Source organism: Molothrus ater, chromosome 20 (assembly GCF_012460135.2).
Source record: "Molothrus ater isolate BHLD 08-10-18 breed brown headed cowbird chromosome 20, BPBGC_Mater_1.1, whole genome shotgun sequence".
Classification (NCBI taxonomy): Eukaryota; Metazoa; Chordata; class Aves; order Passeriformes; family Icteridae; genus Molothrus; species Molothrus ater.
In genome coordinates this window covers 5,253,452-5,265,698 of record NC_050497.2, presented here as the reverse complement: position 1 = coordinate 5,265,698, position 12,247 = coordinate 5,253,452, and the positions used below count along the sequence as shown (strand labels likewise).

Sequence of the window (12,247 nt, the reverse complement as noted above, 5' to 3'; positions counted from 1 at the left end):
TTGCAGCTGGAGAAACCAAGCACAGCAGATAACTTTCCCTTCTAAACCTGACATCTCTCCCACAAAAACCACTGGCTCGTGCCTGACAGGCTGCTGAGGGAAGAGCAAACAGTGTGTGGGAGGTGATGCCGAGCAAGGGGTGCTGGCAGGGCCCTGCTGGGTGGGTGAATCAGCCACTTCCTGGGCTTGCTTCCTGCCCTTGGCAGCAGGCAAGGCTGCAAGGACATGCCAGGCTGCCTGGGGATGCTTGGCTGTGGAGTCATCACTGTGGGAATTGAGGAGCAGCAGGCGTGTCAGGATTGTGAGGGAGCCAAACTGTTGTGATATTAATAAGAAAATCTGCTCTGGTCTTTCAAACAGTCAGCACAAACCTCAATCAGGATTTTTTCCTGTGGTTGATGTTGATATGAGACTTCTCCATCCCCCAGCAGCAATGCTGGGTCAGCTCAGTGGATCTGTCTGTGCTCTCCCACTGCTCTGGGCCACCCCAGTTTATAGACAGGGCTGTTGCCTTTGCAGACTCTGTCTGGTACATGGGATTTATTCCAATCTTCCCTCAGCTCCCTGCCACCTCACCGAGCAGCCAGCTGAATTACAGCATGTTCCTGGTGATGGATGGGCTTTATATAGAGGCTGTGCTTTTGTAACTAAGGAGATTTTTCTTCTGGGTCACAGTAGTATCAAAATGCAATTTGGAGGCCATTAGGAGACGGCGCCAGTGGAGACACGGCACGTTGAGTTTCTGATTCAGGGGCTTCCCCAGGAAGGGCAGGTGGCTCATGTGAGTCCCCACTTCTTCTCTGCTTCTCTGGGAAGGTCAGTCACTGCTGCTGCCTTGTCCTGGGGTGGAGGAGCTGGAGCCACACTGGGAGGATGGAGCTGCCTGCCCCCAGAGCAAGACAGTGGCACGTCCTCAGCCCTGACCACCAGCCCAGGTGTACAGGAGGAGGCTGCACACAAAAAACTAAAGGCATAAACCTCAGGGACCCCTCATGAGAGTGGGGGATTTTCAGCATCAGTGTTCCATCTCACTGGTACAAATGCAAACTGAAACTGCTTTCCTTGAGGAGAATTTTAACACTGATAACTTGTGTTTACCTGCAGTGACCTTTTAGTGGTGAGCTGTGGGGCCTCTCTGCTGGGGCCACCTGCTTTTTCACATTATCTGTGTGTGTGTGTGGAACGAGGGGATGAGCATCAGAAGGTCATAAGAGGCCAGGCTCATGTTTTGGCCAGAGGGCATCCAGAACCACCTGTGAGCTCTGATAATTCAGTGTGTTCCACGTGGATTCTTGCTCCAAATGTTCTGCTCCAGTTCCTGCTGCTGAATGTTTGCTTGTTCTCCTCTCTGTTCCTCAGGCACCTGCCTGGAGTGCCAGGAGAACACGGAGGGGGAGCACTGTGAGCTCTGCAAGGAGGGTTTCTATCACAGCACCCCGCCTGCCCACGGTTGCCAGCGCTGCCCCTGCTCCATTGTGGCATCCACTGGCACCTGCCACTTAGGTGAGCCTCTTGTTTTGCTCTAATTCCTCATAATGAAGGTTGCTCTCCTCAGTTACATTGCCCCTCAGAGTGTGTCAGCCCAGCAAGGTGTTTTACAGCCTGTGGAGCTCCTGGCTGTGGGCACTGCAAGCAGCACCTGCTGTGATGGGTCCCTGGTGCTTGTGTTACCTCTTGTGAGAGCAGCTGTGCAGGGGAGGGATCAGAATCACAAAATGGTTTGGCTTGGAAGGGATCTTAAAGTCTGGTTCCAGCTCCCAGTGTGTTGCTGCTGCAGTCTGCTCTGAAGAGCCTGCAAAGTTTTGCAGAGAAGCTGCTGAGCTCATGGCAGCCAGGAGGGGGGCAGGAGATGCTCAGCAGTGCCATGTAGCCCTCCATACTTCTGAGTCTGCTTCTGAACATCTCCATGGGACTCCATGCAGAGATTCTCCAATGTACCTGAGACAAGTCAGAGCTGTAATAGTCATATCTAAGACTTTTTTTGATATTTCCCTAATCAATTTTGCAAGCAAGCTGCTTCTGGCTTTGTATAGGCCCAAAAGTTCCTTTGGATTGCAAGCATCCCTGATATAGTTCCAGCTGTTCTCTGAAATTGCCTGTTTGAGATGGAAATGTTCAGGAATAATAATTTATTTCCTTAGCAACGTGCTGAGTTTGCTCTGTGAGGTTGGTACAAAGGCATCAGAACTCTCCAAAGCTGGTTTTTCCCCTACTAACAGAGAAACTGCTGCAGTTCAAAAATTGTGTTTTCAGCTCAAAATTTGAGATTGGTCAATACTTGTGGCTGCTGATTTTTGTCAGGGTGCCTTGTGGTCAGTCCCTCAGAGCAAACCCCACAGAACAATTTTGGGGGTGTCTCTGCAAGGGCTGTGGCACATCCCTGCTTTGCTTTCTGTGTTCTGCAGAGCCTGGCGAGAGCATCCCGAGGTGTGACAAGTGCAAACCAGGGTACACTGGCCTCAACTGCAACCAGTGTGACAAGGGCTACTACAACTCAGACAGCATCTGCATGAGGTGTGAGTGCAACGGGAACGTGGACCCGGGGCTGTCCCCCAGCGTGTGCCGGCCCGACAGCGGCGAGTGCATCGGCTGCCTGTACCACACCACGGGCTTCCACTGTGAGCTCTGCCAGGAGGGCTACAGCAGGGACTCCCAGGGCACCAACTGCACCAGGAAAGGTAAAAAATGCTGCTCAAGTCAGTGGCAAGGCTCACTGTGCAGCTGGACAAAGGTTGGAGAGGGAATGCTGGTAATTGTTCGTGTTAGTTTAGATTCGTCTGGACTCTGGTGTAGACAAGAAAACCACATCTTTATAACAGAATAACAGAATAAATTAGGTTGGAAAAGATCATCTAGTCCAACCTATGACCTAACACCTCCTCATCAATTAAACCATGGCACTGAGTGCCACATCCAGGCTTTTTTAAACACATCCAGGGACGGTGACTCCACCACCTCCAATTCCAGCACACAGTTGTTGGTGCCTCCTGGCCTTGAAGGGTGGTTTAGAGTTAGCTCTGTAACCACCCTGATTCCAGACCCTGGCAGACACTGCTAGTGAACAAACTGGAAAAAACCTCAATCCATTTGTAGTGTATTTAATGTACAATGAGAGAAAATGGTTCTGGAGTTGCTCCTTAATTGGTTATGTGGAGGTTGGTTTTCATGGTGGATGTCCCACACCATGCATGGAAACATTACCAATGTGATGTATAAGATGAAAGAACCCAGAGTTCAGGGAAGTATTTGGGCACAAATTTGTCCTTGTCATGGACAGAGATTCAGTTCAGATCTTCCATCAGGTGCTAATGTGGTTTTCACTCCTGTGCTGCTCACTTGGGTGTGTAATCACAGAGTCCTTCCCTGCTCAGGGAGATGATCAGTACAACAAAGTTGGATGCTCATTAGCTGTAACAGGGCTGGAAATGGCAATTTTACATCAGCTCATCCATGATCTGGATGTGTTTAAAAAAAGACTGGGCATGGCACTTGGTGTTACAGTCTAGTTGAGGTGTTAGGGCACAGGTTGGACTCGATGATCTTAGAGGTCTCTTCCAAGCTCATTATGCTGTGATTCTGTGAAGGCACATAGAGAGGATATTCAAAGGACCAAGGTGAGTGTTTTGAGCCCCAGAGCAGGTGGTGCTCCTGCTGCCGTGGGGTGGCACAGCAGGGACTCTCTCTGGTGCACTGTGGCTCTGTGCCACCCTGCCCAGCAGCGCAGCCTCCCCAGGGCTGGGCCCGTGGCCTCCTGCCAGAGCTGCTCCACTGCAGGCGGCAGCAGCGGCTCTGCAGAGCCGGCGCTTCAATCAAGCAGCTGGATGTGAGGCTGGATGTGAGGCTCCCATCAAAGCTGCCAAAGCAGTCCATTGAGGGAGCAGCTGCTGCTCTCAAGGAGCTGCTCGGGGACATCTGGAGAGCTGGCAGGGCCCCGGCAGCGGAACAGGCAGCGCCGTGTCACGGCCCGGAAGCGGCGCCAGGGCCAGAGCCCTGCACTTCACCGAGACGGTCCTGGGAGTGCCAGGAAATGTCTTCACCCCAGGCCTCCCTGCCAGCCCTGAGCTGATGCTGACTCACACATAAAGCCCAGAAAAGTGCTGTTTCCTTGCTGGTGAATCAGCCATTGTCTTGGTTCTGTTTTTTCCCTACTTACAGCTTTGCCAGGGATTGAGTGTTGGTGAAGGAATTTGGAAATGACTGAATTCCTCATGCCCTTTTCCCAAAGCCAGAGGTTTTCCAGGAACTTCTTGCTCCTGACATGTTGCTTCCTATTGCAAAATTTTGCCTGTCATGCCTTCTGGCATTCAGCACCCTGAGTGTCCTTATCAGCCTGAGGGAACAGAGGAGCTGCTGCAGGGAGGGGACTCTGAGCAGAACCTCAGTCAGGTGTGTGATGCCCCTTCCAGAGGAATTTCTTTCTCAGTTGCCTGAACTGGGAATGTGACAGCCCAAAGTTAACTTGTGGGAGTTCCCCTGAGGGCCCGTGGCAGGACATGTGCTGAATATTTCCGGCTCCTGTTGCCATTGGAGATGGAACTTAGTGCGAAATTAGTCCTTCGGAAGTGACTCTCCTCCTCAGTCATAATTAGTAGATGTTCAGGAGAGCTGGAAGCTGGATCTATACAGCATGGCACCATCAGCTGTAATTGCTGCAGCTGTACATGGATTTAAAATGAAGTTGCTTTTCTCTTGGCAGGAAGAGAGTGGGAAAGAGGATGCAGAGAGTCCTGTGGAGCAATAGGTGCAGAGAACATTCTGGCTGATTGAGGCTTCAGCTTGTGGAGTGTTCCTGTTGCCTGAACTTGAGAATCTAAAATAGATCAGGTTATTCATGTGAGGAAATGCTTTATTAGCTACATTTGTGAGCTTAATGCTACAGATTTGTGGTGCTCTCTGAGGCCTGTAGCTCAGCAGGTTTGGTGCAGGCGTAATGAATTCACATCCCACTTCTGAGATCTCAAGGTTAACCTGACTCTGAACTGAAAAGGGAGTTTATCCCATGGCTGCTGGAAGCAAGGCAGGTTCTTGGCTATTTAGGAAAAGACAGAGCACAGTCTGGTAGTTCCCATATTCTGACCCTTCCTGTGGGCACCTATGCCAGCAACTGAAACCAAACCAGGATCCCAATTGGCCTCTGCTGTGTTCAAAAGCTTCTTTTTTTGTTGTGATTTGGTGACCTCCTGCTTCTGGCTGTGTAGACTGGGGATCTCCGTGTGGCTTGTGTATGACTTCATTCAAAAGCAGAATTGAGGTTATTTTGCCCTTTTACCTAAAGTGGTGCAAACACTGAACCCACTGCAAAATCCTGGGATGGCTGAGTACTTGTGGTTCATTTCTTCAGTTTTGATCTTCTTGTTTGTACAAGTAGAAATAATACTACTGAGAACAAAGTCCTACATCTGGTGCACTGGTTGTGAATGGTTTAAACTCCTGGAGTTGCTGTGTCTGAGTGTGCAGCCCACACAGACACCAAGGGACATGTTGGTTCAGAGTCTAAACTTGCTGAGCTTGGTAAAGCTCCATTTTCCTGGTCTGAACAGGAGCTGGACTGGGACTTGCTGTCATCATGAGCTCCTGTATTGAACCCTGAATCGTGACTGCTGCACCTGTCCCTCAGCACCAGGCTTGTCAGAGGAGTCCTGTGGGCACTTTGCTCACAGCATTATATTAAAAAAACCCACACACAACCCTGGACAGACATTTTCTAAATGGCTTTGAAAAAATACCAGTTTAGCAGTGTAGCCTTAATTGCCATAATAACTGTGATATAAATGTCGAATCTCTTACGTTTGTGTTCGATTTTCAGCTCAGCAGATGTTTTTATTGATCATTTTTAAATTTGTTTTGTAGAAGCCACTCCAGAACCAAGGGAGTTTACAACTTCTGCTCCAAATACCACCAAGGCCACATCCTTTTCCACGGCAGTGCTAAACAGTACTTTGTCACCAACAACTCTACAGACAATATTTCCTATAAGCTCCTCTGACAACAGCACCTCTGCTTTCGCAGATGTTTCATGGACTCAGTTTAACATCATTATTTTGACAGTGATCATCATTGTTGTGGTCCTGCTGATGGGCTTTGTGGGTGCTGTCTACATGTACCGTGAGTATCAGAACCGAAAACTTAATGCTCCCTTTTGGACCATTGAACTCAAAGAGGACAACATCAGTTTCAGCAGCTACCACGACAGCATTCCCAACGCTGACGTGTCGGGGCTGCTGGAAGATGATGGCAATGAGGTGGCCCCCAATGGACAGCTCACGCTGACGACTCCCATGCATAATTTTAAAGCTTAAAAGTCATCCAGCTGTTCCAAAGTTTGCTTCTCAAAAAGTTACAGGGCTCGTGGAAGGGGTATCAGGATCCGTGCCAAGGCTCCACGCAGAGGAATTTGCGCTTCAGATACTCTCTGGTGCAAGGCGTGCTGTAGCTTGCAGGTGAACAGGAGACAGTGTAGTACACCTGAATTTCAGGTAGTGTGGTGAAATGCATTCAGTGTTCTCCATAAAGATCCATAGAATTCACTGTTATAAACTGAATTGCAACTTTTTTTATGAAGAGGTGGTGGGGTGGAGAAAGCAGAACCCGATGAGGAGTCAGAAGCTACTTGGTTTCCAGCCAACCCAACACTTGTGTCTTCATCCTTTAGTTTGAGAAGTAGCTCATGAATTAACAGTGGAATTTCAGGAAACAGATCTTTGGAAAGGCATCATCTTCATTCCTGACAGAAACTTATTTGAAAAGGAGAACAAAAAAACAAAACAAAAACAAAAACAAACAAACAAAAAAAAAAAAACCAAAAACAAAAAAAAAAAAAAGGGAAGTAATTGTTCACTGTACTACCGTACTACCAAAAGGCAAGTAGGAGGAGTGAGTTGCACACTGAAAAAGTCACCATTATCTGTTCCCACTAAGCAGGGAAATGGGAATAAAATCCTAAGAACATTTGAGTTTGGGAAGAGACTAAGCTTTTCCCTTTCTGAGTATTTATACAGGGTGATGATGCTATTAAGACATAGCAATCCATTTTTTTCTAGAAGGAGTTAATGAACTTGTATAGTTTCTGTGCAAGGGAAGACGACAAGACATCTCAGGGTTGCCATGTAAAAATAAAAGCCAGGCTTACTACCCTACCCTGATAGAAATGGTGTGTTCTGTATATAAAATGTAATATATCTTCTTGGAATTGTATTTGTAATTATTTGTAAAAAAGACAAGCAACCAACTGACCAACCAAAAAGTCCCCAACAACAAGATCATGAGCCCCTCCCCAACTTCCCCCATTCCCCAGGTCATGTTTTATCCTCTAGGTTTTAATTGTACAGCGGTTAGTGACATTGTTTAAAAAAGAAAAAATCATGAGGGTTGTTTAAAATACTGTAAATGAGATGGCAATATTGTTGGAGCTGGGCCTCTGGCAAACACCAACTGCTTAAAGCTTTTCTTCCACTGTCATTGAGTAACTTCTTTTTTAGAGAAAATGTGAGTGCTCCCTACTTGTATCTGTCAAATTTTGCCATTCCTTCAAATACAGAGTGAATACCAGTGTTGCCATGACTAGAGCTGAGTAGGTGTCCAAAAGCTGGATGCACCAGTGTATTCCTTGCTTTTAAGTCTCTCTACAAAATGCAAATACACTGTCACAAACACCCTGAGAGCCTGGGCTCATTGGCTGGGGTTCTCCTCAGCGGGTGCTCATCGTGTGGAGGGATCCCAGTGCCATCCCTGCTGAGCTGACATGGCACAGGGGACCTGCTGGAGGGCTGAGCTCAGCCCTTGGCCTCCTGAGGGCCAAAGGTCTCCTGGATTTGGGTGGAAGCAGCTTTGGGATGAGGAGCTCGCAGGACCCGATGTGCGCTTCGGGGCTCGGAAGGTAAAAGGCACAGATGCTTTCAGAATTTAAAATAGCACAAGGTGATGGTGAGGAGTCAGCTGTTAAAAAAGCACTGCAGGGAACAGGTTTTACAGATTTCCCTGGTTTTGGTGGGAGGCTGGTGGGCTGTTAGCAGAGAGAACGACTCACAGGCAGCACTGCACAGGGAGGTCACACCATGGAGCTCATGGGTTGGTACCTGCAGTGTGTGTGCCTCGGGGCAGGGGCTGTGCCATCTCTCCCACCCCTGCAAATCAAACTACTGCATGGAAATAGGGCAAGAAACAAATATTTCCCCTCACTCTTGCCCAGCCTCAGAGCTGCAGCTGCATTGCTGTGTGTGGTGGGGCAATGGTGAGACAGAAGCTGGTGGATGTATCCTCTGAGCCAGGAAAAAGTGAATGTTTCTCCAGATGAGAAATGGTAGAGAGAACATGTTGGTTATTTATTTGTTTTTCAGTGCTGTGAGGAGGTTTCTCTTATCTTTGGAAACTTGGCGGGGGGGGGAAGTAGGTGATTCAAACACATGCTCAAAGATGCCATTTCTGCCTCAAAAACTTGCTGCTTGATTTAAACTTGAGGCATGGCAAGTCAGAATGAAAATTGTTAAGGATGACCAAGGGAAATAATGAGGGCAGAATGTAGAACTGCATATAGGCCCAAGCTGATGGAAAAAAGCTGATGGAAAAAAGCTGATGGAAAAGCTCTTGTTGCCTGCAGTGGGCCAGGGTGAGGTCCCATTCTTCAGGTAATAAATCTGGCTCATGTCATTCAGAGCAGAGTTACTTTTAGCTATAAAACGGGGGAGGACTGGAAGAGAAAATCTGGATATTGCTAATCCTTGAGTTACTCATCAAACTTTTAAAGAGCAGGGTGGTGACAAACCAGAAAATTTCCTGGAAGTTGTAATTATTTAGAGGTGCTGATCTAGTGATACACTTGCACTTGGTCACTTCATGGGTGAGGAAAGGTAATTAAGAAAGTGTTGGCTTCTGGGACTGATGCTAGCAAGCAAATCGAAGGACAGGTTGTTCACTTTAATGTTTCTAAAATACTTTAGCAGATTTTTAAATCTCTGCCACAAAACACCTCTTCCTTAAATTTTGCTGTGACTGTGGGCTGCTTTGTAACAGGAACAAGCTTGGATTTTGTCTCACTGTAGAAGTAGGGACCATCTGCTCCAGCAGAGCGTGGGCTCAGGTGCTGAGCCCTCCTAGTCCCTGCCTGCCACAGCACAGGAGGTGTTGGCACCTGGGCTGCTTCTGACCTCCAAAGTAATCCAAAGGCTTTGTGTTTGGGAAGAGGAGGAGTCAGGATGCCCTGCAGGGTGGGACAGCTGCTGCCTGTGGGTTGCACAGCTGGATGAAAGGATGGAGACAGCCTGGAAGGAAATGTGATGGGAAGCCTGGATGGGCGGGGGGACCTGGCTGCTCAGATTTGGATGGCACAGGATGTTCCTGAACAGGGAGCAGCACAGTGAGGATGTGGCACTGGCACCGTGCTTGTCAAATGGCAGAATGACACAGCAGCCACCTCCTGCCACCCAGGCCTTGGCACACAGGAGCAACAGTAATAAAAGGAGATCAGTGCCTCAGCAGGGAAAGAAGAAACAGCTTCATGTTTGCCTTTGGTGATGTGAGATCAGATCATCCATGCTCTTATCAGTTCCCCTGGCACCACAGGAGGGGAGGAAGAAGCTGAGCTGGTTCTGTCTCCAGTCACCTTGGGCTGGGTTGTACCTGGAGGGGTGGCAGAGCTCAAACACTTGTGCCACCAGCACCATGCTGTGTGGCATGGCTTGTCGTGAGGCTCCCCAGGTGCTGAGCTTTGTCCTGAGGGTGGGGTAAGGGCAGCAAAACCAGAAGTGGACTCTCAGGGCTGTGTTGAGGCCCAGCTGAGCAGCCAGTGAGGTCAGGGCAGGGCATCTTGGTGACTTGTGGGGCTGAGGTGGCAATCCAGGTACACGAGGTGTTCCTGATGGCCACTGCAGCACCTTCTGCCTGGGAATGCTGGCCAGCTGCTGGGCTGTCACAGAGAGGGCACTCATGGCATGGGACAGCAGCTGCAGAGCAGAGGGGACGTGTGACAGGGCAGGGGGTGGTGGATGTGGGAGAGCAGTTCCAGGCACCATCCTTGGCAGGGTGAGGGCCCAGCTGGTCTGGCTGGGGCAAACCCAGCCCAGCAGGAAAGGCAAAGGGACAGAAGGAGCAGATGAAGGGCACAGAGCTGGGGTGGGGCAGGAGTTGGGACAACCTGCAGGGATCTCAGCTTGGGGGAGCACTTGGTGAGCAGCAGACATGCAGAAAAGTGGTTGAGCTAATGAGGAGAGATGATCTCCAGCCTCGTGGACCACTGTAGCTGGAAATAGCTATGAGGAGCACTAGCCCTGGGGAGCTGTCAGGAGATGTCAGCCACTGGAATGATAATTCCCTTGGACCAGGCTGAGCAAACTTAGCAGGCATTTAGGAAAGAGGAGGGGATATATCCAGCATCCTTCAGGTATCCTGGGCCAGTTAACCACTGCTGTGCAGCATCATCCTCTTCAGTGTTACAGGCAATGTAAATGTGGCAGAAAGTTTGCACAGTCTCCTTTAAATAAAGGATATAAAAATAGTTTTCTCTTTAAAGTGAAGTTTTAGAGTGAGCTCCCACAGGACTCTGCTCTTTATGTGTCAGAGGAATGGATTAAAATAAGAAAAATGTGGGCCTTAAAAGTTGTACTTGCTCCCATCTGAAACCCATCAGTCTCACTCTGCATCCAAATACGGCATCCCCCACGCATATGCTATGCTTACAAATGCATTTCTAAAAAGAAAAAGTGTATGATTTGAATATATGTCAGAATTTATACAGAAGAATGTTATTTAAATGAATAAAAATAAATGTATATAATTTGTATCTATGCCACTTGGATTTTTGCATTTGTGTTTTTGTTCATTGAATTTCAGCAAGAGTCTTCCCAGTGACAGAAAGGATTGAATCCAATCTCATCCCAGTAATAACATTTGTTCCAAAAGAATTATTCCTTCATTATGCCCCTGTATGCGAGATGAGAACCAAGGCACAAAAATGTTTTCTATCACAGATATTCATAAGCACAGTTGACATTCTGTGTTGGAAAATCCAGCTAAGAAATGAGCCCTCTGATCTCTTGTGTCTGCTATGAACCATCCCAGCCCTCAGCTGTGGTTGGGAGCCCCACTGGCAATGACTGTTTTCCCACTGTTTTCTGTGTCATTCACACGGACACATTTTGTCAGAGATGTGAATCACTAACACGGAAACCCTCAGAGCAAAGCTGGAAATGGGGTGAGGGATATATTGTATCAGATTTTTCTTCATGACCACAGATGTCTTTCAAAGGCCATTTTTGTTACAGATACTCTGAAATCCACATCTGTGGCATCAGTTTTGGGAGTGTTTCAGTAGGGCCTGTGGAAAACTTGCATTTCCTTCTCACTTGGCAGAGTTAGGAAATTGATTTTGTTTTGCAAACAGAACTGTTAAAGGCTCTTTTTTGGTGAAAGCTGTGTGTGACTCTTCAGCCCTTATTAAGCGAAGAACTTGGAGAGGTAAGGCTTCATACACTGAGGGAGCACGTGGTTTTTTTAAAGTGTTCATTCAGATGTTTGACTGAGCCAGAGCTGTGTAAGGAAGGGCCACACTGTGAAATTCGAGGGAGTTTATCGAGACCTGATTTGCATTAGCAGAGCAGTTGGATTGTGCATGACTTAACTTAGGAGGAATCTTGCTGTGAACTGTGTGAGGAGGAGGCAGAGCTGAGTCTGAATGAGGTCCCCAGAGCAGGGAGTGAGAACAGGAGGGTGAGGGGGACCCGTGTTCAGCTGCTGGTGACATCAGCCCTCCTTGTGCCAGCACGGCACAGCACAGCGAGCAGCTGGCTCCCGTCCTGCTCAGCTCTGCCCTACCACTGCACTCCCCAGAAATCCTTTCCCAGACTCTCTTTAGGACTCTGCCTGAGGTGGGAAGGATCTCAGGCTGCCTTGAGAAGGAGGAAAGTTCCAACACGGCTTCCTGGCATGAGGGTTTAGTGTAATCTCCCCAAATGTGCTACTAATGAATTTAAGGTTAAACAGCATTAAGCAGATTATCCGAAGGCAAGTTGTTAACTGCTTCTAAACAACACATTTCCCAGTCCTGTCTGCCCCTTGCAGCTTCCTGGTGCTACTGCAGCTTGTAAAACATTGGGCAGTGCAGTAAATTTCCCAGGGAAATGTTCCATTCTGGCTGTGTGTATACATGGAATCACAGGACCACAGAGTGGTTTGGGTTGGAAAGAACCTAAAAGATCATCTCATTTCCCCTGCTGCCATGGGCAGGGACACCTTCCACCAGAGCAGCTTTGCTCCA

The 12,247-nt window shown here is 48.3% G+C and overlaps 1 protein-coding gene across 1 annotated transcript in view; it reads left to right on the top strand.

Annotated features, from left to right (window-relative positions):
• Positions 1-10,783, top strand: part of MEGF9 (multiple EGF like domains 9) — a 48,287-nt gene extending 37,504 nt beyond the window's left edge. Inside the window, exons 4-6 of the mRNA XM_036394216.2 lie at positions 1,360-1,503; positions 2,406-2,678; positions 5,851-10,783. Of these exons, the coding sequence (XP_036250109.2) occupies positions 1,360-1,503; positions 2,406-2,678; positions 5,851-6,299 (866 nt within the window). The 3' untranslated portion in view covers positions 6,300-10,783. The remainder of the gene's footprint in view (positions 1-1,359; positions 1,504-2,405; positions 2,679-5,850) is intronic.
• Positions 10,784-12,247: the final 1,464 nt, after the last annotated feature.